General features: G+C 42.6%; 1 protein-coding gene across 2 annotated transcripts in view; it reads left to right on the forward strand.

Moving 5' to 3' along the window:
* Positions 1–25,135, forward strand: part of LOC139536247 (pleckstrin homology domain-containing family G member 4B-like) — a 156,697-nt gene that overhangs the window by 100,069 nt on the left and 31,493 nt on the right. For both annotated transcript variants that reach the window (XM_071336605.1, XM_071336604.1), the window contains exons 2-12: positions 8,336–8,533; positions 9,544–11,140; positions 12,364–12,570; positions 12,746–12,869; positions 15,210–15,303; positions 16,772–16,858; positions 17,121–17,237; positions 17,747–17,845; positions 17,935–18,083; positions 18,340–18,478; positions 21,322–21,444. In XM_071336605.1, coding sequence (XP_071192706.1) covers positions 9,865–11,140; positions 12,364–12,570; positions 12,746–12,869; positions 15,210–15,303; positions 16,772–16,858; positions 17,121–17,237; positions 17,747–17,845; positions 17,935–18,083; positions 18,340–18,478; positions 21,322–21,444 — 2,415 coding nt within the window. In that variant the 5' untranslated portion in view covers positions 8,336–8,533; positions 9,544–9,864. The remainder of the gene's footprint in view (positions 1–8,335; positions 8,534–9,543; positions 11,141–12,363; positions 12,571–12,745; positions 12,870–15,209; positions 15,304–16,771; positions 16,859–17,120; positions 17,238–17,746; positions 17,846–17,934; positions 18,084–18,339; positions 18,479–21,321; positions 21,445–25,135) is intronic.

Raw genomic sequence — 25,135 nt, forward strand, 5'->3', positions numbered from 1 at the left:
GGTCTAATGTCCATTGCTTGTGTTTCTTGGCCCAAGCAAGTATCTTCTTCTTATTGGTGTCCTTTAGTAGTGGGTTCTTTGCAGCATTTCGACCATGAAGGCCTGATTCACCCAGTATCCTCTGAACGGTTGACGATGAGATGTGTGTTTCTTGAACTCTTTGAAGCATTTATTTGAGCTGCAATTTCTGAGGCTGGTAACACGAATGAACTTATTATCTGCAGCAGAGGTTACTCTGGGTCTTCCTTTCCTCATGAGAGCCAGTTTCATCATAGCGCTTGATGGTTGTTGTGACTGCACTTGAAGTGTTTCAGATTGACTGACCTTCACGTCTTAAAGCAATGATGGACTGTTGTTTCTCTTTGCTTATTCAAGCTGTTCTTGCCATAATATGGACTTGGTCTTTTACCAAATAGGGCTATCTTCTGTATACCACCCCTATCTTGTCACAATACAACTGATTGGCTCAAACGCATTAAGAAGGAAAGAAATTCCACAAATTAACTTTTAACAAGGCACACCTGTTAATTGAAACATATTCCAGGTGACTACCTCATGAAGCTGGTTGAGATAATGCCAAGAGTGTGCAAAGCTGTCATCAAGGCAAAGGGTGGCTACTTTGAAGAATCTCAAATATAAAATATATTTTCATTTGTTTAACACTTTTTTGTTGCTATATGATTCCATATGTGTTATTTCATAGTTTTGATGTCTTCGCTATTATCCTACAATGTAGAAAATATTAAAAATAAAGAAAAACTCTTAAATGAGTTGGTGAGTCCAAATTTTCACTGGTACTGTATGTATAACATAAACATACCATTGACACGTAGGTTATGGTGTAATGGAATGTTTTGCCTTGTGTGATTGGTTTAGTGGGTTTTGACACTTATGTAGGTGTCATAACCAGCCATAAAATAACTACCGTAGTAGGTTTTGTGGGTTTTTCCACTCTATGTACAGTAGGTGTCATTAACAGCCATAGAATAACGCAGTTTATGTCACAACAGGTCTAAATATATGTGTCATGACAGTTATGACCATATTATAACAGGTTATTACAAGTTATGTCAGCTGTTATGACATATTGTGACATGGTTATGACTGTGTCATAACGTGTTATGACGCTTGGTGTCGAGTAAAGTATTGCCAGTTTTTATAAAGTCTGTGTTCACCATTTATGAATCATTACTCCCACATCTATAAACCATTTACTTATCAATAGTAGTCATTTTGCAGCCCCTAATCTAAAGTGTGAGCTATTAATGCTTTATAAATACTGTTTTGAGTGTCCAGTGTAATTTCTCACAAAAAGATGTGCATGCCATTGGTAGACATTCCAGCAGTACCTGGTACCCTTGTGGCGCAGTGGTCTAAGGAACTGCATCTCAGTGCTAGAGGTGTCACTACAGACCCTGGTTAGATTCCAGGCTGTATCACAACCGGCCGTGAGTGGGTGTCCCATAGGGCGGTGCACAATTGGCCCAGTGTCGTCCGGGTTAGGGTTTGGCCGTCATTGTAAATAAGATAAATATTGTAAATAAGAATTTGATCTTAACTGACTTGCCTAGTTAAATAAATGTTAAATAACATACAAATAAATAATAAGCACACAACACAGGATATTTAAGGAAAAATACATTTCTGAATATTTTTGAATAACTAGCTTATTAACATTTACAAATATAAATGGTGAGCATACTGTTTGTAAATGCCTTATTAATGGTTGTTACAGACCCTTAAAATAAATAAAGTGTTACCAGAACTTAACTAGCTAACAAGTGATTTTGGGCACTGATAAACAGCGTGTAGCTTGTGCGTTATTTACAATAGTTTGACAGCTGCAGATGATGATGTTGTAAACATGTTATTGTTCTCAGAAATCAGCCCTGAGCAACTTCCCAACTCAATAGACTGCATGCAGACTAGTTTTACATGCACATTTTTTAAACTTGAGAAATACTACACCAAACACCTTACCTGGATGTAAAATTGTGCTACTAATGTCTAAATTATTTACAGATTTCTTGATTTTATCATAGATGATTTCTAACTATTTTAAGGAAGTGTGCGAGGAAGTGGGGGGGGGAGTGGCTATGTTGTTGCTACGGTGACCCAGGAGGGACCAACAACAGTACCTACCAGGGCATGATATGCAAACATAACACACCCACATCAAACTACACCCCCAAGACAGCTCTCGTTTGGCTTCAGTCATGGCCGCTAGCATTTCTTAATGAGCAGTCTTAAAAACGAGGCCAAATCAGGAACTGCAGTGGACGTTTAAAGCCGCAGTCTATAGTTTTATTTCTGGTAAAAAGTATTGATCTCAGCAGGGTTGAATGGGAAGGCCTTTGCGAGAGTACTGATACACCGATTTGCTAATTGTTTTAAACGCACGTGTGTCTTGTTTGTCTAAATTTTTGCTTAATTTTGTCCTGAGCCCATAGGGGACAAATAATGGATAGACTGTCTAGAAGCAAATATAGAACAATGTGCTGGCTCAGTCTGGTATACCTTCAGAGTACTTTTTTATTGAACATGGCGCTAAGTCTAGGTCAGAACTCATTCTTGAATGATGACTCATTCACAGCTGTTATACATTAACATCTGATGACCGGCCTCAAAGGCAGTTCTGTTCTTCAACTCCTGATGTATTGTGACAGATGTGCACAATTAGCAGAAATAAGCATTCTTTTCAGTCGAGTACGAAATCTTTCTAACAGACACAAAGATTTAATGTAATTAGGTAACTATCGATGGAGGTTCAATACAACCATAAGTTTTATTATTGTATTTTTTTATCCACGTCCTGTTGGTGTAATGTACTAATAATGTGAGCACAACTGCAAAGCCATACCTCGACCTACATTAACATAATGGTCAAAGTAAAACCTTGATTATATCCTGTAGAACAATGTTTTTTAGATGATTCCTGAGGGACAGACTCATTTTTGTTTGAGCCCAGCACTAACAAACCTAATTCAACTAATCAGGAGCTTGGCGATTATTATTTGAAACAGGTGTTAGTTCTAGGCTACAACAAAACATTTGAGCACCATGCAGGAATGGATTGAGAAATGCTGCCGTATAATCCACAGTGTGTTTTGCTCATGAGGGAAGTGCATTAGCAGGTTATCATACATTAGCATTTAGCATATCTTTTGAGTCATCTGGCATATATTAGCATAGCATATGTTAGCGTATCTCTCCCTCAGCCAGTGTGAGGCCTTTGAAGATGTTGGAGGCCTGTTTACCCTAGACCTCCCAGTGGCCTTGGCTAAGCCAGAGAGCTAAATCAGGTCAAGTCTAAAAACAGTCATTGCGGGATTGGAGATCAACACAGAGGGGAACTTTGAACCGACTGTGAGAGCTAGCATGCTTTTTCTGCATCTCTGTGCTGAGATATCCTATAAATCCAACATATACAGTACACTGGGCAAGTATGAAAGGTGGACCAAAGCTGCCAACTGACTGTGCAAAATATGCGAGTTCTCTCTCAGTCCTAGACAAAGCCAATAGCATATTCAAGTCAAATACACATGACAGGCCTACAGACCTAAAGCTCAGCTGCATTCAGATGAAATAGGAATCCAGTCTTGAAAATCCATGGAATTTCCAGATAACTGTTTTCAGGTAGCATGTTCACGAATCCTCACAAAAACAAACAATTAGGCTGCGTTTACACAGGCAGCCCAATTCTAATACTTTTTTCACTAATTGGTATTTTGATCAATCAGATCAGCTCTGAAAAAGATCTGATGTGAAAAGATCTGATGTTATTGGTCAAAGAACCAATTAGTGGGAAAGCAGATCAGAATTGGGCTGCATGTGTAAACGCAGCCATAGCAATCCAAATAGTAAATGAGCTACGTAAATCTGACCAATTGTGTCCAACTGTCTGAAAACAATTAGTCAGATTTATGTAGCTCATCCCCAATCACATCATGTTATTCTATATTGTGATTGGTCCTTGAATCCATAGGAAGCCCATTTGTAAAAAGGATACGGGTTACATGTTTGATAATGAAGAAGCATTTCTCCAATAGCAAGCATTTCGCTACACCTGCAAGAACATCTGCTAAATATGTGTATGAGACCAATAAAATGTGATTTCATTTGATTTAAATAGATGAATATCCTTCTCTTCAGTTTGCTCCTCTTCCTTGGTTGGAGAAGGAGTGTTCCTTTCACAATATTCAACAAAATGATCAGTCTTTGGCTTTTTGGATATGTCTAGACTTCTAAAGGCTTAACAATATTAGGCTTAACAATATTCCAAGCATCTGTCAACGATCTACACAAAATACTCTGTCAAAGTGGAAGAAAAGTTCTAACATTTGTAAAATAAGAATGAAAAATAAAACACTAATATACTATATCTCGATTAGATATGTATTCAACCCGTGTAGTGGAGGGTATACACACTTATTTTTCAGTAGGCATTACATATACTCACTTCTTAATCCCCACGATGCGTATCAAAGTAGCCATATCAATTAATAAGGCTGGTAGCAAAGATTAGAATGTTTAGCTTAAAATGTTGATAAACTATTATTTCTTCCCATTTTAGGCGCAGCAATGTGCACACAGGCATTAGGCTACACGCACATGTTCCAAAAAACAGTTTGCGGATAAACACTGTTCTGAAATGCACAACACACATGCAAGCAGTTTCATGGACAGATATGGAAATATCCATTCGAAATTTAGAAAGAGGGGCGATCTAAAGATGCAACAACTATCATGGGTTGCTAATATGACTAGGATAGTGACTTTGGCTGCTAGACAATGAAAGAAAGTTGAAAGAAAACCAATAGAACAAGAGAATGCATAATGAGGAAGTTTTTATAAAATAATTGCCTCCACGTTTCTATGGTGCGATTTTGGCTATAGGCTACTTTGAAGCAAGGTGAGACATGCCTCATAATATGAAGAAAATCTTCCAGGTTTCAAACAAGGAACAGGAACAATATAGCGATGCTAATGATAGGCCTAACCGTCTTCTGGCAGATGGAAAGGCTTTCACAAAAACCTTCTCTATTAACTGTTAACTAGCTACAAAGTAGCCTATTCCTACCTGGCAGAATGATATCATGTAGCTTTGGCCTGGTGTTTTAGGTTATTGTCCTGCTGAAAGGTGAGTTCATCTCCCAGTGTCTGGTGAAAAGCAGACTGAACCAGGTTTTCCTCTAGGATTTTGCCTGTGATTAGCTCCATTTGTTTCTTTTTTATCCTGAAAAACTCTCTGGTCCTTAATGATTACAAGCGTACCCATAACATGATGCAGCCACCACTATGCTTTAAAATATGTAGGGTGATACTCAGTAGTGTAGTGTGTTGGATTTGACCCAAACATAACACTTTGTATTCAGGACAAAAAGTTTAATGCTTTGCCACATTTTCTGCAGTATTACTTTAGTGCCTTGTCGCAAACAGAATGAATGTTTTGGAATATTTTTATTCTGTACAAGATTTGTTCTTTTCACTCTGTTAATTAGGTTAGTATTGTGGAGTAACTACAATGTTGTTGATCCATCCTACGTTTTCTCCTATCACAGCCATTAAACTCTGTAACAGTTTTAAAGTTACCATTGGTCTCCTGAGAGGTTTTCATTCCTCTCCAGCAACTGAGTTAGGAAGGATGCCTGTATATTTATAGTGACGGTGTATTGATACACCATCCAACGTGTAATTAATACATTCACCATGCTCAAAGGGATATTTATTCAATGTCAGGTTTTCTTTTTTTTACCCATCTACCAATAGGTGCCTTTCTTTGCAAAGCATTGGAAAACCACCCTGGTCTTCGTGATTGAATCTGTTTGAAATTCACTGCTCAACTAACGAATCTTACAGATAATTGTATTTGTTGGGTACAGGGATGAATTAGTCATTCAAAAATCATGTTAAACACTATTATTGCACACAGAGTGAGTCCATCCAGCTTCTTCTGTGACTTGTTAAGCAAATTTGGACTCCTGAACTTATTTAGGCTTGCCATATGAAAGGGGTTGAATACTTATTGACTCTAGATATTTCAGCTTTTCATTTTTATTCATTTGAGGATAAAACAATTCTAAACATAATTCCACTTTGACATTATGTGATATCATGTGTAAGCCAGTGACAACAAATGTCATTCCCACAAAAAATCACATTTTAAGTTCAGGCTGTAACACAACAAAATGTGCATAAAGTTAAGGGGTGTGAATACTTTCTGAAGGCACTGTATATATGTAGAGTTAGAGAAATCAATGCGTATGTCCATATCAGTGTCACAGAACCTAAAGGGACATTACACTCCAAAATCAAACATTTTTCCGATGTTTTTCAACATTGTGGAACTGAATTTATCTTGACATTTGACTAATAAATACGACTGTTAATACCAATTCTTGGTATACAGTCTGAAACAAAGCACTGCAAAAACTTGGTAAGTTTCCTTACAAGTCAGAATGTTGAATAAAATTCAGCTGGTCGACCTTTGAGGCAAAATACCCAAAGAAATTATTACTTACCCTAGTTTTTAGAGCACTGGCGCTGGAGTTGAAATGTCGATCACCTGGCACATGCACAAAACCATGTAAACATCTGCAAGACTTCGGTGCATGTACTTCCGTCTTGTGCACGTGCCTTAGGTTATGCACAAACACATCTTGATTGCCACACACCGAAACCTACATTTTGAAGTCAGTTTAATAATACTTTTGTCCCAAATTTCGACCAGCTGAAGGACGAACTCCACAGTATATCGTCAGAGTAAGTTCAAAGATAATTTTATTCAACATTTGTGATAGACAAGCGATGTTTAAGTGTTTTTCTATCTAAATGTGCATGGCTATGCTGTACACCAGTGGTTCCCAAACTTTTTGAGTTAATGTACTGTACTGCAACTGAATGTTGCTCTGCCTGGAGTACCCCTGAAGTACCCCCTCATGTGCATTTTACCAGTATGCTGGTAAATGAGTCTTCTCAAGTACCGTCTGTGGATAGGCCAAGTACCCGCAGGGGTCCTAGTACCCCTGGTTGCGAACCACTGCTGTACACAATGGAAAGCATCCCCACATTCGGGACTACTTGACAGTATGCTACTTTTTCAGGTGGGACAATGTCTAACAAAGTTTGATTTTGGCGTGCAACATCCCTTTTAAACTCCCCCGATTGCTTCTGTGTGTTTTGCTTGTACTATTCTCCACCGGTGGTCCAAGGAGCAGTACGCAGAGCGCAACCCTGGATAAATGTGGCCTAGTTCTTATTGCCGTGACTATCTAAAACAGACATATGTAGCATAGCATATACTGTATGTAGTAAAACTACCCTCATGCCTGATGTTAGTGCACAACGGTGTCCGTTTACATTTACATTTACATTTAAGTCATTTAGCAGACGCTCTTATCCAGAGCGACTTACAAAGTTTACACAACTTCTTTTCTATGGGGACCTGTGATGTGAAGGAGACCATACATTTCTTTGTTCTCTCACTCAGACCACGACTCTTCCCCTGCTTGAAGAGTACCAGCTTAAATTAGGTGCATTTTGGAAGGACATGAAACACAGAGCTAAGCATATCCAGAGCATGCCAAAGGCTTTCTGATTAGTTTAGTTCCCCACTCAAACAAAAACCTTGATCTTCCAAAATGTCTGTTTTTAATTTCCCTGAAACTAAAAATGAAGTCAGAGAGTGAAATTATTACATTTTAGAGGAATGTTTTGGTTTTGGGGCATTGTTCCTTCTTTGCAGCGTTCCAATCACGTTTTGAGGATGTTGATGATTATTCTGAATATGAAGACACAACTAGAGGCTACAATGCCCCTAAAATTATATCCATACAGTTTACTTCAATGTTCAACATTTTTGGGTTGCTGACTCTAAAGTGATATTGCTTTGAGGCATTCCAGAGGGCCCAGCGCAGGAGTAAAAGCCAAGAAGGATATCTGTCCTGTGGCTTTACGTTTACAGATTATCTATCTTTTTGGACTTTCTACGGTTATGTGGACTTTTTTCAAACAAACCGGCGCAGTCAACACTAGTGGAGGTCAAAATATACACTCACCTCTGAAACTATTCACATACACACATACGCGCGCACACACAGACACACAGGCACACACACACATATTTTGGGATTTGCACTCTGGCAAACATACCTGCATTGCATTCCAATTGCTGCAATGAAAAGGGTCAGGGTACAATTGCATTATTATTCACTCTTTGGTCATGCGTTCCAATCTTATATGAAAGTGAAATGAAATGAATTTGATGTTTGAACTTGTTGATGTGGAAGTTGACTTGAAACTAAAACATTCCTCTATCACTCTCACTCCTCACTAGAATCCAGAATCCCTGGACTCGTCCATTCAGAGTGCCCTGTCGGCCCTGTTCCCGCCCTTCGAGGCCACAGCACCCACCGTCCTCAGTCAGCTGTTCAGGACCATCGAGGAGCGATACCGCGGTGATGCGCTGCACTGCCTGCTGGACTTTCTCATCCCGTCCAAACACCTCCTGGAGATCGTGCAGCAGGCGGCTTGTGTGAGTACACACACACACACACACACACGCACACACACACACACACACACACACACACACACACACACACACACACACACACACACACACACACACACACACACACACACACACACACACACACACACACACACACACACGCACGTACATAGATACCCATACAACCAAATGCATATATACACACTCACTCACACACACATTGACACACAAAAACACACACACACCTCTCTATCTCTCTCAGACAGACACACACACACACAGAGAGAGAGAATAGATCGAGCAACTTGACTGTAACAGTAAAACTGCAGAGGTTTACAACTGAGGTTCTAGCTGTACCTCAGCAAAAAGAGATCATCAAAAGGTTTACTTGTCCATCAGGGGATACATCCAAGCTGTTCTTTATGCTTCATCAATCCCGAATTCTATTATTTTCTGTGGTTGCTAGACAGACACGCAACTGAGCTGACATCGCTCAGCAAAGGATTATATTGTATTGTTTTTATTGTACAAAAGAAAACAGTCTAGAATACCAGGCATTTGTCTTATTGGAGGCTCAATAACAGTCTGGTGTAGGCCAGAATCAGTTTTCCATAACCACAGCTCAGTAGTGTACTGACATAAAGGTGAATTTGAGGTGAAATGAATGGTGAATCTATCCTTCCCTCATTGCATTCCAGTCTGTCAAATGCAATTTAAAGTAGACATAAGCCTGATTTGTTTTGGATTCTAGTCTCCTCACATGGCACATGTTACATAGCTTAAGTGCACCCCTAGTGGGCACCCCGGAAATTTAAATGATGGATCATTTAATATTTTTTCTTCTAGTCCAGCATTAACACACCTGATTAAACTAATCAAGGGTGTTGATAATTGGTTGAGTTTCGCTGGTGCTGGGCTGGAACAAAAAAGTGCAGTCCTACCGCAGGAGTAATGACGAAAAAATACTGACCTAAGAAATCGTAAATCCATGCAACTTACCCCCTCTCCAACCTCTCCCTTCCTGTCCCCAGGCTGCGTACTCGGATGTGCTTTTCCGTTGTGAGGGCTGGCCCCTATGCCTCCGCGACAGGACCGTGATCCAGCTGGCCTCGCTCAACCCTCTTCTGCTGCGCCCCGGAGACTTTTACCTGCAGGTGGAGCCCTTTGGAGAACAGGCAGCCCGCATCGTTCTCAAAAGTCTCTTGGAGGAGGGCTGCCGTGAGGTGGAGGAGACCCCCATCCCCGAGACCTCTTACCCGTGCATCTTCACCCTTGACTGGCTGAGGGAGGTGAACGACGGCCGTCATGGCGCCCCGCTGTCCCGCTGCCTGCTTTCCACCGACCAGGGAGTGATGAAGGTGCCCTGGGCACAAGTGGCCATTCCAGAGTTTCTGGACAAGCCCAAGACCATCACTACACCAAGTGTTATCCGTGACGTTCCGTTTGAGCCGATGCCGTTGCAGATTCCCTCCTCTTCCGACTCTACTTCTTCCGCCCTTTCCCTAGAGACCATGATCCTTCCTGCCAGGGATGGGATCTCTGTGTCTTTGAGACTCATGGATGGTACTTCGAAACTAATCAAGGGGGACCATGAAAAACCCATTCCCAAACCGCGTGCCAAACCACTAGTCAAGCCTGTAGGCTGGGTGTCGCCTAACACCTGGGACACCAGCCGGAACTACCGCGGGGTCGAAGGTGACTACGTGGATTTAGTGTTCGCCAAGGAGAAAGAGTCTCTTACGGGATGCAGTAAGACTCCCAACTCTTCTACTCCCCCTTTGTTCAAACCAGTCAGGCCCCCTCCCCCTGTACCGCTCATGAACAGCACCCCCTGTGGGCGCACCCTCAGATTTTCAGAAGAGCCTTGCATGCCATGCAGCCAGAGGAGGCTAGGTCAGGGGTCTAGTGGGCAGGAACTAAAATGCAGGTACAGGGACTCCTACCTGGCAGCTCTGCGCAACCCAGTTCCCTTTGAAAGGGGGAGTGTAGGTCTGCTAGATGCTCTGGAGGAGTCTGGCCCCTGTGAAGGGGAGGAGATGGGCTTCAGGGGTCACGCCAGAGGTCCGGGTCAGGACCCCGGGGAGTGCTATAACCACTATAAGGAGTCTATTGTAGGTCACAAGCCACACCAACATGGACACTTCGGTAAGGAATCCCCATTGGACCTAAATCACATACCACACAAATCCATCGAACCTGCCATAACTCACAAACCAGGAAAAAATACTAAAGAAATTCAAATAATCCATAAACTGTGCCAAGGGGAACCCTATCTTCAGACACAGCACATGGCCCATCAAATGGGACCTGACTCAAAGGTAGCGTTACCTCCGGCAATCTCTCACCCGGTCATGGTTGATGCATTCGAGTGTGACTACACCTCCAAACCAATTTGGAACCCAGAGGCGGTGAAAACCATTGGTAAACACAAAACCAAGCCCAGGTCACTGTCCACCGTGTCTGAGAAGGCCAGAGGAAGTCCTCTGGTCCATAAACTGAACTACAGGAGCCACAGTGACATCTGCCCAGAGATGATTCCCCCCAGTTCCCAGGTGGTGCAATGTAAAAAAGGCACGGCCTTTGGCCCGATGTCCCCCAAGCTGGACAGGCAGCAGTCTGCCAAGAAAGGTAATAGTGACTATGTACAGCATCCATATTAGAACATCTCTCATTTGTCAGATGAAATTTCCTCAGTTATCAGTTTTCAGATGAAACAACTGGCAGTTTCGTCTGACAGCTGAGTGACTTCAACATATGAATGCCGTAACTGTGACCACTGTGAGAACTAACCGTTTAATAACATGTTTAAAGGGACGTTGATGTTGTTTGGGATAACAACAGATTTAGAATTAAATGAGCCTATACTTACATTGAGTTGGCAATGAATTGAATCCTAGATACAGTGTCAGTAGATTTTTACTGCTCTGCAATTGTATGAGATTAATGTTTTGTATTTGCCGAGGGTCGAAATACACACAGACACACAGAATTGCAACATTTAGGCTATTGTATTGTTGTACCACATTCAGCATACTGTCTTGCTTCATAAAAAGTGCATGTTTCAAATGGACACTGAAACCATCTCTGTGTACACCAACTAATTTAAACTCAACATTGACCCTTTTTACTGAAGAGAGTGTACTGTGTCAAATGTCAGAGGATGCCATAAAGAGGCTCCCTATGATGTAGGGGTCCGGAGTGAATATGATGTTCCTGGGGGGGATTCCAATTCCCCCTCCCCTGCTCTCTGGTCTGTTCCCATTGGCAGAATGGCTGCAATCACTTCATTCCAGATACCAAGGGAGAAGGACAGAAATAGCTCTTATAAGGCTGTACTCTGAGAAGGGACCATTAGGCCAGTGTCCATTGGCTATGGTAGTAAACATGACATTCCTTTAATGGAGAGAAACAGTTCCTGTTCCCTAAGCACTCACAAGGGCCCTAACAAGGACACTCAGAGGACTGTCAGTGAGCTAGGGAAGAAGGACAGTGCACTGTCCCCATTTCTTATTACATACTTCCTCCCTACACCCTCACAAGGGTACTTAGAGGTCTGGAGACATGTTAGTCAGAGACTATTGGACTGGTGAGGGAGAGGGAGCACAGACAAGCCTTTGTTGGCTCTGGAAGAAGTTAGAATGCTAGAAATCAAAGCCAGGCTTAACAGCCTCAAAGTGTTTGGCTACAAGGAGAGAGCAAGTCCAATGTCAGATTTTTTTTTCTCGAAACAATTTGACCAGGAAGACTTTACAGTAGAGCTTTGTTCTTCAACCCTGTGTGTTTCACAAACCGTGTCTATCTTCCTGGTTAAATTGAAATTAATATGATCTGTCATTTCTTTTCACCACAAGATCCCCAGCCTGGCAAAGTTGAAACGCGGGCTATTGCACCCCCCAACAGACCTGACACCAAACCCCAGAGCCCAAAAACGAAGCCCTCAGCGCCCCCCATCCAACCCCCCTCCCCCGTATCCAGTTCTCCTCCATCTCCCTCCACCCAACACTCCATTTTCAGAAGCATCAGCGGCCTGCTTCACCTGGGCATTGTCAGTCTGGCAGGTACAGTGTTTGTTCTGCATTGCGTTTAGTGTTATCCAGTGTTGTCCAATAACAAACACTCATTTTCGTTTTCAGTTGCTGTTGCTACGATCTGCCCTTATGAATACGACCCTGGTCCACACTTTTCTCCATCTAACCTCTCCATGACACCCGCTCTTGTCTCCTCATCCTCCAGGGAGCAGAGACAGGGTGGGCAGGGCCGTGCTGGAGGTCCATGGGGACAGGCAGGGCTGGACATCTCCTCTGCTGTCCGCCCATGAGGTGTGCAAAGTGCTACTCTACCTCCACTCCATCCCCAGGTAACACCAATCAATCCCTAATCATCTTCGGTGATAGTTCAAGGGAGTTTACTGTATGTGATTTTGTATAGGGTGTAGGTGATCAACTAGTCTGGTCTGCCCTTACCTTACTATAATATACAGTCATTCATGTTTTGTGTCCTTTTACTAGACATTGAAAACACATTGTGTGAGATGACCTACGAAATGAATGACATGGAAATGAGTATTTTACATTGTTTGGAAATAATTTAAGTGACCCTCTCAGCACTTTCTAGTGCAAGTTGTCAAAACATCCCAGTCATGGATTTTTGGTTATATTTTTTAACCAAAGGGGGGCAGTAAAACATTACTGTACATGTCTCATACACATGCCTAGTGCTTGGGCCCTATTTGAATACTCTATTAATGCATCCTTCCTTCTTTACTTCCTTCCTTCCTTCCTTGAAGTAATCACTGACCTGACATCGTTTGTGGACTCTACATTTACATTTTTGTCATTTATAAGACGCTCTTATCCAGAGAGACTTACAGTGCATTCATCTTACAATAAGATAGCTTTTAAAAATTTATTTTTAACCTTTATTTAACTAGGCAAGTCAGTTAAGAACAAATTCTTATTTAAAATGACAGCCTACCAAAAGGCAAAAGACCTCCTGCGGGGACGGGGGCTCGGATAAAATAAACAAGTAAATAAAAAAATAACATAGAAATATAGGACAAAACACACATCACGACAAGAGAGACAAAACAACACTACCTAAAGAGAGACCTAAGACAACAACATAGCAAGGCAGCAACACATGACAACACAGCATGGTAGCAACTATAGCTAGGTGAGACAACCACATGTCACAGTCGTAGTAAGTACATTTTTCGTCAATAAAGAAGCTATCAGCAATGTCGGTGCTAGTAGTGCATGTTTTTATTTCATTTTTTAAGTCGTCTAGCTTTACCCCCAGCTGACATGGTCTCGGAGCTGGGACTATTTAAAAGCCAAATGTCCTCATAATACACATTTTACAGTCTAATCTGTTTACATAGCTTTAATAAAGGACACACTTTGAAGTTCAAGGTGACGGCTGCCTGGTTAAACAGATAGGCCCTTTAATGTTGTTGCCTTTGTGTCTCTCATTTAACCCTTTATGATGCATCTAATCCTGACAAACCACAATGACTGCCAACTGTCTGGTATGCATGCTTTTAAAGAACAGGGGGAAGGTGGGGGCTTGAGTGGAGGTACCCCCTTCTGTGTGTGAGAGCTAATTATCAAAATCCAGAAAAGAGACGTTCAATTCTACAACCACCTAAAAGGAAGCAATTCCCAAACCTTCCATAACAAAGCCATCAGCTACAGAGAAATAAACCTGGAGTTAAACCTGCCCCCTAAGCCAGCTGGTCCTGGGTCTCTGTTCACAAACACAAACATGCCCCAGGACAGCAGCACAATTAGACCCAACCAAATAATAAGAAAACAAAAATAGAATTACTTGAAACGTTAGAAAGAATGTACCAAAAAAACAGAGCAAACTAGAATGCTATTTGGCCCTAAACAGAGAGTACACGGTGGCAGAATACCTGACCACTGTGACTGACCCAAAATTAAGGAAATCTTTGACTATGTACAGGCTCAGTGAGCATAGCCCTGCTATTGATAAAGGCCCCCGAAGGCAGAGCTGGCTCTCAAGAGAAGACAGGCCATGTGCACACTGCCCACAAAATGAGGTGGGAACTGAGCTGCACTTCATAACCTCCTGCCAAATGTATGACCATATTAGGAGAGACATATTTTCCTCAGATTACACAGACCCACAAAGAATTTGAAAATAAATCAAATTTTGATAAATTCCCATATCTATTGGGTGAAATACCACTGTGCAATCACAGCAGCAATATTTGTGACCTGTTGCCACAAGAAAAGGGAAACCAGTGAAGAACAAACACCATTATAAATACAACCTATATTTATGTTGATTTATTTTCCCCTTTGCACTTTAACTATTTGCTAATCATTACAACACTGTATATATACATAATATAACATTTGAAATCTCTTTATTCTTTTGAAACTTTTGTAAGTGTAATGTTAACAGTTATTTTTGTATTGCTTATTATCTATTTCACTTGCTTTGGCAATGTAAACATATGTTTCCCATGCCAATAAAGCCCTTAAATTGAATTGAGCGAGAGACCCTTTGAATTGAGGGGAGGGGGGGGGGCAGAGACACAGGCAGAGGGAGAGGAGAGGTGAAACCACTAAAACCACGGAAATGACACCTCAATCAGGTAAAGTGAGAGAATGCCAAGATAGTGTGAACAACTTTCTAACATGCTCAAACTCACTTCCCTGTATTTTCCTAGAAAAGAGGTGCGGGACCTGGGAATGACAGTGGTGATCGATGCCAGGAAGAAACCTCCTCCCTCCTTCTTCTACAAAGCCCTACTGATGGTTCAGGTTAGGAAAATAAGAGTTATTCCTTCACATTAAGAGTCAACTGTCAAACTATAATCCATCTGCCGATCGAGATTCTGCGATAAAGAGTTGATAGTGGGGTGTCATACCATGAGGTATCTAGTTTCTCGGTGTTAAAGGTCATGAACAGTCATGTTTTTCATGAAATTGTATGATATTTGAAGAGAACCAGATTAAAGTATGACGACCAAAGTATGAAAAATGACAGTTGCTTCTACATTGATACATTTTGACCATAAAGTTACTGGTCCCTTCCCCCATGCCAAACACTTGGATTCATTTTAAAGAAGACAAGGTTAACTCTCATTTTAATACACCAAAGGCTACATGATATTCGCTTACCTAATTTAAATAAGTACCGCCTTGTGAACAACATCAGAGAATTATTGGTTGCAAAGGGGTGTGGTTTATATAGCTAGATAGCTACTCTACTGGTAAAAAATTTGACTGTAGGATGTCAGCCGTTGTGACCCGTTTCAGGAAACTAGGCGTATGTCGCGGGTCACTACTTCACAGGAGAGCCGTTTGAACGTAAACTTTTCTTTTAAATCAAAATGCGTTTTTTTGGGCAGAAATGCCTTCTGGAACATATGAACTTTCATGTGCCTTAATAACAAACTTGTATGCCATCTGAAAATACAAATACAATTGTTAAATTAAGAGCGTAGTTGGTTTTGCCACAGAAAAAGTCAGAAACCTTCCCGCTACCCATGATTGGCTGAGATAATGAGTGGGCCGGACATGCCAAGAGATGAGTTTGGATCGGTCTGCCATATAGCATGCTTCTGTCTATTTGAGCTGGTCTGTATGTCTAGGTAATCCTCTCTAACGCAGCTTCAAAAAAATGTGTCTTAACAAAAGACTCTCGTCTGAGTGTGCCAGAGTGTAGAATAACTAATGAATTTACAAACGTAAATGGTCAAGAGTCTCTGGGTCATAACCACAAAATACATACTTGTCATCAATAGCTATTTTGAATCTGTGTTTAATATAGGTTTTTACAGGGGTGCTTGACTGCTGTTGTTAGCACAGAATGCTCGGATCAACTCTTAAAGAGATGGGTGGGGCTAAAGCTTAAGAGGGTGTGAACAATGCTGAATGGGTGTGACAAAGAAGGTCTCTCCAGTTGTAGTACCTAAACATTCAAAGGCTATTTTCTCAAACGTAAGTTTACAAGTTTATTAACTTTCAAAGCAAAATAACTTTCCCATTGTTCCTCAACTGTAGTGTATGATATACCATTTTCTAGCTCTGAGTCTCTACTTTTATCCAATGTAAAAAACCGGTCACAAATATAATTAAAAGCTTACCCTAAACAACCAACCCGTCTGTACTAAAGAACAAGCGATGCAAACATTTTTCAATGGACCCTATATTCATATTGCATACATTGTGATGATCTGCAATGATGTCTTGTCCTGACATGTTTCCTTAATGGTCGTCTCCATAGGAACAAGCCCTGCATGCAGTCCGCATTGTGCTGATGCTAGTAGATAAAGAAGCAAGCCCTCGCCCTGAAAGACACCCTGGACTACAGGTCAGAGGGCATACATACACACATGTGCAAGCACACACACACATAATTCTGTTTTGCAAGACACCATGGATTTGTCTAAAGGGGGGGGGGGGGGGTCCTCTCCTTGTCTCCTCTCCTTCATATACACTAATCTGAAAGCAATAGGAGGGATACGTCCTTTCCTCATTTTCAAAGCCTGCAATCTGGACTATTGAGACATGTCCACACGGGCCCTCACTCTGTAATATGACTGACCGCTCCCCACATGCCTCCTGTCAATCAGATGGACATGGTGACTTCTCTGAAGGCCCTGCACAAGCTGGTGGAGGGACAACAGCTGACCTCTGACTTGGGCGGGACCTTCCCCTACAGCCACACTGATTGGCTGCAGTCTCATCAGGTGCAGTATAATATTTATAAATGGTTTCAACATATGTCATGGCCTCTTTAAATCATTTGTATGGTCAAGATTTGTAGTAGATTTCTAGTAAATCGGATATACAAGTGTCATCAAATTCCTTTTACATCGTTGTTGACAGATGTAGGATCTTATTTCGATCAACCTGTTGCAGGAGAACTTTCCTGCAATCCAGGAAATGTAAAACTTGCAGTGTAGTTGAGGTTTAAAAAGGCCTCTTAAGTTTTTTTAATTTCCACTTAGAAATTTCAGACTACGAAAATGTTTTAAATCAACCCCTACATGTCCATTAATTATAATCCACATAATAATTCAAATTTCCTGTTGTTGCAGGATTAGTCAACAAGGATCTTCTTGGGAAAGTGGGCGAGCTTGGGCTTGTTTGCATAGCTGTTGTCATTGCTATTCCAAAGCATAAATCCCCCCCAATCTATTGCATTGGCTTTGTTTTAAGTCTGAATCCTAAAATCTATTTTCTTAATCCGTTTCAGAAACTCATTTCCTTTGTGACGGACTTGCAAGGGGCAGCCCATATACTACATAGAGCAATCAAGAAAATTGATGGCAATCCAAAAATGGACACCGCCCAGGTAGTTACAGTTTCATGAAGTAACTTAAATAAAACATTTATTTAAAAAATAAATGTATCTTTAGGTTGTTGTTGTTGTTTTTTGTTCAGGACGTGCAGCTATGTATTCAAGATCAGAAGAACTCAATGAAAGTAGTACTGCAGGACATCCGATTGGTTACTTTACAGAGAGAAGGTGGGGCCATCCTGGCCAGAATGAGGAGGGAAGAGTTTCGATTTGACAAGTCCGATGACTACAGGTATTGGTCATCAAATTCATGATTTGTTGTGGATAACTGATGTGTAACACCCATACAATTGTGAAAGCCCTACATGACACGGCCCAAGCTAAAACGGGCTTTGTGGCAAGTGACCCCAATTCATCCATCTCTATGGTATCAACCATCTAGGTGATGCCACGACAGCCATTTTGTGCCAGAACTCCATAAACCATCTATCATTGTGAAGTGGTGAGGACAGGAGTGAATGTTTGCTAACGTCCACCTCTTACTACAGTGACGCTTTGGAGTCAGTGACGGTCCTGTATAACCAGGTGGAGGAGAGTGTTCATACGCTGGTGATGAGGTCCAACGAGTCACTGCAGCACCTGGACTTCCTGCTCAAACTCAGGGAGGCGGAGTCAGATCTCGACACGGTAGGTCAGGAGGTTGCAACTTTACAGGACATTCAGATAGAAGTACAGTGTCTTCAGAAAGTATTCACACCCCTCCCCTTGACTGCTTCCACATTATTTTGGGTTATAGGCTTGATTTCAAAATGGACTAAATTTAGATTTTTCTGTCACCTGCCTACACATAATACCCCATAATGTCAAAGTGGAATTATGTTTTTTTACATTTTTACAAATTAGTTAAAAATGAAAAGCTGAAATGTCTTGAGTCAATAAGTATTCAAACCCCTTTGTTATGACAAGCCTAAATAATTTCAGGAGTAACAATTTGCATTTTTACAGTTATTTTATTTTATTTAACCTTCATTTAACTAGGTTCTTATTTACAATGATGTCCTACCAAAAGGCAAAAGGCCTTCTGTGGGGACAAAACACAAAGCATGGCAGCAACACATGACAACACAGCATATGTTGTGTTGCTACCATGCTGTGTTGTCATGTGTTGCTGCTATGATATGTGGTTGTCTTAGGTCTCTCTTTATGTAGTGTTGTGGTTTCTCTCTTGTCGTGATGTGAGTTGTTTCTAATATTTTTTTTTATTGTATTTTTTAAATCCCAGGCCCCGTCCCGCAGGAGGCCCTTTGCCTTTTGATAGACCATCATTGTAAATAAGAATTTGTTCTTAACTGACTTGCCTAGTTAAATTAAGGTTGAAATAAAATACAAATAAAAGCACGGTAACAACATCATGGTAGCAACTCAACATGGCAGCAGTACAACATGGTAGCAGCACAAAACATGGTACAAACATTATTGGCACAGACAACAGCACAAAGGCAAGAAGGTAGAGGCAACAATACATCACACGAAGCAGCCACAACTGTCAGTAAGAATGTCCACGATTGAGTCTTTGAATGAAGAGATGGAGATAAAACTGTCCAGTTTGAGTGTTTTTTGCAGCTCGTTCCAGACGCTAGCTGTGGCGAACTGAAAAGAGGAGTTTAACCAGTCACTTAATAATTTGCATGGACTCTGTGTGCAATAATAGTGTTTAACATGATTATTGAATGACTGCCTCATCTCTGAACCCCACACATACAACTATCTGTAAGCTCCCTCAGTCGAACAGTGAATTTCCAACACAGATTCAACCACAACCTCTCAAACAAGGGCAACTATTGGTGGATTATTATATATATATTTTTTTAAATTAAAGCTGACAATTTTTATCCATTTGAGCATGGTGAAATTATGAATTACACTTTGGATGATGTATCAATACACCCAGCCACCACAAAGATACAGGCGTCTTTCCTAACTCAGTTGCCGGAGAAGAAGGAAACCAATCAGGGATTTCACCATGAGGCCAATGGTGACTTTAAACAGTTAGAATGTAATGGCTGTGATAGGAGAAAACAGAGGATGGATCAACATTGTAGTTACTCCACAATACTAACCTAATTGACAGAGTAAGAAGAAGGAAGCCTGTACAAAATGAAAATATTCCAAAACATGCAATTTGACAGAGTTTGAAGACTAATTGGCAAATGTTGCACAATCCAGCTGTTAATCGCTGCCCCAGGTGCTTCTACAAAGTATTGACTCAGGGGTGTGAATACTTATGTAAATGAGATTTCTGTATTTTATTTTCAATAGATCTATAAAAATATCTAAAAACATGTTTTCACTTTGTCATTATGGGGTATTGTGTGTGGATTGGTGAGATTATATATATTTTCCATCCATTTTGAATTCATGCTGTAACACAACAAGATGTGGAATAAGTCAAGGGGTATGAATACTTACTGAAGGCACCGTACATTGTGTACAACAGACATTCTTATTTGTCACTTAGAATAGGAAACTACACCTGCCTGCTCTTAAAGATCGTACAATTTTTTTTCATTTTCGCCTAAAATGACATACCCAAATCTAACTGCCTATAGCTCAGGACCTGAAGCAAGGATATTATTTATACCATTTGAAAGGAAACACTTTGAAGTTTGTGGAAATGTGAAATTAATGTAGGAGAATATAACACATTAGATTCCATCATCTTTGAAATGCAAGAACATGTAGATGATGGCCACCATACAGCAGCAGTGTGTGTGCAAAGTCTCAGACTGATTCAGTGAACCATTACATCACTACACTATATATTGTATCAAGTCTGCCAGGAGTTTTTCCGAATTGGTCAATTTATACATTTTCAAGTACATAACTACAGAGAACATACATTTTTTATTACCATAGCATTTTTGTAAGTTTACACACTCCAAGGAATGTCATACATGTTGGATAATTAGCTTCCCTCCAGAAAAGACACTAACCTTCACACATCTAGATGGCCGGGTGGGGTGGGTGTGGAGCCAAAGACAGCAGGGGTTCAAACTGAAGAACCCAGTTCCTACATTTGAATATAAAAATAGATTTGATCAAACACAGCTATGCTACCTGTTATCTCTGGGACCCTCAGGATGACAAATCAGAGCAAGATTACTGAATGTAAGTACATTATTTACCTTCAGAGGTGAATGTGTCAAACCAGTTGCCGTGATAAAAGCGTTTTGTGGTTGTGCACTCTCTTCAAACAATAGCATGGTATTTTTTCAATGTAATAGCTACTGTAAATTGGACAGTGCAGTTAGATTAACATGAATGTATGCTTTCTGCCAATATAAGACATGTCTATGTCCTGGAAGGTTTAGCACTTTAGCAACAACCTTCCCGGTTTAGGGACACCGATCACGTAAAGGTTAAATCAAGGGCAGCTAAAATGATTGAAAGAAAATGAATACTCTATTCACCTAGGTCTGATTAGTATGCCTTATGATATATATTTTTCTATCTGAATGTGTACTTCATAGGCCAAGATGTGGTTTAATACAGAAGGAGAGCAACAGCTAAAGGTTTCCAACTCAACTGAGGACACCCTGGAGAGTGTGAGCCAAGCCCTTCAGCACTTTGGCTCCTTCCTCACTCAGGCCAAGGTACAGCTGGGTTGGGGTTAGACTGTTTAATAAAGCTTATGAGGTATATTCAAGTCAATGATCGAAAATGGTTGTAAAACTCACGGAGTGGGCATTTAAGGGCTGATTCCTTAGTTGAGCTCACATTTCTCTGCAGACCCCCTATTGACATTAGTGGAGGCTATTCGCAAAGGTCTGGTTTATGTAGAAACAGTTTTACTAGTCGGAAGTTTACATACACCTTAGCCAAATACATTTAAACTCAGTTTTTCACAATTCTTGACATTTAATCCTCGTAAAAATTCCCTGTCTTAGGTCAGTTAGGTTCACCACTATATTTTAAGAATGAGAAATGTCAGAATAATAGTAGAGAAAATTATTTATTTCAGCTTTTAATTATTTCTTCACGTTCCCAGTGGGTCAGAAGTTTACATACACTCAATTAGTATTTGGTAGCATTGCCTTTAAATTGTTTAACTTGGGTCAAACGTTTTGGGTAGCCTTCCACAAGCTTCCCTCAATAAGTTGGGTGAATTTTGGCCCATTCCTCTTGACAGAGCTGGTGTAACTGAGTCAGGTTTATAGGCCTCCTTGCTCGCACACGCTTTTTCAGTTCTGCCCACAAATTTTCTATAGGATTGACGTCAGGGCTTTGTGATGTCCACTCCAATACCTTGACTTTGTTGTCCTTAAGGTAATCAAATGGCTACCCGGACTATTTGCAAACCGTAGTCTGTTTTTTTTATGGCGGTTTTAGAGCAGTGGCTTCTTCCTTGCTGAGCGGCCTTTCAGGTTATGTGGATATAGGACTCGTTTTACTGTGGATATAGATACCTTCGTACCTATTTCCTCCAGCATCTTCACAAGGTCCTTTGCTGTTGTTCTGGGATTGATTTGCACTTTTCGCACCGAAATACATTCATCTCTAGGAGACAGAACACATCTCCTTCCTGAGCGGTATGACGGCTGCGTGGTCCCATGGTGTTTATACTTGCGTACTATTGTTTGTACTGATGAACATGGTACCTTCAGGCGTTTGGAAATTGCTCTGAAGGATGAACCAGACCTGTGGAGGTCTACAATTGTTTTTCTGAGGTCTTGGCTGATTTCTTTTGATTTTACCATGATGTCAAGCAAAGAAGCGCTGAGTTTGAAGGTAGGCCTTGGAATAAATCCACAGGTAAACCTCCAATTGTGTAAGTGGTGCGGAACTGGTGGCAGGGAAGTCATACGAAGGAGAGCAAAACTAGGTAATAGCCGGAGCAGTTTAATACAAAAACCCAACGGCATAAAGAAATAACCAATATGGGTACAAAACCCGACACGCACCAGTAATCATGTAGGAAAACAAGACAAAACAAATGGAAAATTAAAAGTGGATTGACGATGGCTAGAAGACCGGTGACGCCGACCGCCGAACGCCGCCCGAACTAGGAGAGGAACCGACTTCGGTGAAAGTCGCACGGCTCCAGCAGCGCGTCGACACCGGCCTCGAGGATGACCCGGAGGGCGAGGTGCAGGGTGATCCGGACGGAGACGGTGGAACTCCCGCAGCATAGAAGGGTCCAACACGTCCTCCACCGGAACCCAGCATCTCTCCTCCGGACCCTACCCCTCCCAGTCCACGAGGTACTGAAGGTCCCTCGCCCGACGCCTCGAATCCAGTATGGATCGAACGGCGTACGCCGGGGCCCCCTCGATGTCCAGAGGGGGCAGAGGAACCTTCCGCACCTCAGACTCCTGGAGCAGGCCAGCCACCACCGGCCTGAGGAGAGACACATGGAACGAGGGGTTAATACGGTAATCGGGGGGAAGCTGTAACCTGTAACTCACCTCGTTCAGTCTCCTCAGGACTTTAAATGGCCCCACAAACCGCGGATCCTGCTTCCGGAAGGGCAGGAGGAGGGGCAGGTTTCGGGTCGAGAGCCAGACCCAGTCCCCCCGTGCGAACACGGGGCCTCATGTCTCCTCCGCGCGCCGGAACCAGTCATCCACCACAGGAGCCTCGGTCTGACTCTGATGCCAAGGAGCCAGAAACGGCTGATACCCCAGTACGCACTGGAAGGGGGAGAGGTTAGTGGAGGAGTAGCGGAGCGAGTACTTGGCCAACTCTGCCCAGGGCACAAACGCCGCCCACTACCCCGGCTGGTCCTGGCAATAAGACCTCAGAAACCTACCCACATCCTGGTTAACTCTCTCCACCTGCCCGTTACTCTCGGGGTGAAAACCCAGGTAAGGCTGACCGAGACCCCCAGACGTTCCATGATTGCCCTCCAGACCCTCGAAGTGAACTGGGGACCCCGATCAGACACTATATCCTCAGGCACCCCATAGTGCCGGAAGACGTGCTTAAACAAGGCCTCCGCAGTCTGTAGGGCCGTAGGGAGACCGGGCAGAGGAAGGAGACGGCAGGACTTAGAAAAACGATCCACAACAACCAGGATCGTGGTGTTTCCCTGTGATGGGGGAGATCGGTCAGGAAATCGATCGACAGTTGTGACCAAGGCCGTTGTGGAACGTGTAAGGGGTGTAGCTTACCTCTGGGCAGGTGCCTAGGAGCCTTACACTGAGCGCACACCGAGCAAGAGGAAACATAAACCCTCACGTCCTTGGCCAAAGTAGGCCACCAGTACTTCCCACTCAGACAGCGCACCGTCCGACCGATGCCTGGATGACCAGAGGAAGGTGACGTGTTGGCCCAATAGATCAGCCGATCACGGACAGCAGATGGGACGTACAGACGCCCAGCGGGACACTGGAGGGGAACGGGCTCTACACGTAACGCCTGCTCAATGTCCGCGTCCAGCTCCAATACTACTGGTGCCACCAGGCAGGAGGCCGGGAGTATGGGGGTGGGATCCATGGGCTGCTCCTCTGTGTCAAACAGCTGGGACAGTGTGTCTGCCTTCACGTTCTGGAAACCTGGTCTGTAAAAAAGTGTGAAAACAAAACGGGTGAAAAACATGGCCCATCTTGCCTGGCGAGGGTTCAGTATCCTCGCTGCCCAGATGTACTCCAGATTGCGGTGGTCAGTCCAGATGAGAAAAGGGTGTTTAGCCCCCTCAAGCCAATGTCTCCACGCCTTCAGAGCCCTTACGACAGCCAACAGCTCCCTGTCCCCCACGTCATAGTTTCGCTCCGCCAGGCTGAGCTTCCTCGAGAAGAAGGCACAGGGGCGGAGCTTCAGTGGTGTACCCGAGCGCTGAGAGAGCACGGCTCCTATCCCAGCCTCGGACGCGTCCACCTCCACTATGAACGCCAAAGAGGGATCCGGATGGGCCAGCACGGGAGCCAAGGTAAACAGAGCCCTCAGGAACCAAAAGCCCTGTCCGCCTCAGCCGACCACTGCAAACACACCAGTCCCCCCTTCAGTAGTGAGGTAATGGGAGCCGCTACCTGACCAAAACCCCCTAAACCTCCGGTAGTAATTGGCAAACCCTAGAAGCCATTGTACCTCCTTTACCGTGGTGGGAGTCGGCCAATTACGCACCGCTGAAATGCGGTCACTCTTCATCTCCACCCCTGAGGTGGAAATGCGGTACCCTATGAAGGAGATGGACAATTGGAAGAACAGGCATTTCTCAGCCTTGACGTACAGTTCATGCTCCAACAGTCAACCAAGCACCCTGCACACCAGGGACACATGCTCGGTGAGTGTAGCGGAGTATATCAGAATGTCATCGATATACACCACTACACCCTGCCCGTGCAG

This window comes from Salvelinus alpinus, chromosome 12, assembly GCF_045679555.1.
Source record: "Salvelinus alpinus chromosome 12, SLU_Salpinus.1, whole genome shotgun sequence".
NCBI lineage: Eukaryota > Metazoa > Chordata > Actinopteri > Salmoniformes > Salmonidae > Salvelinus > Salvelinus alpinus.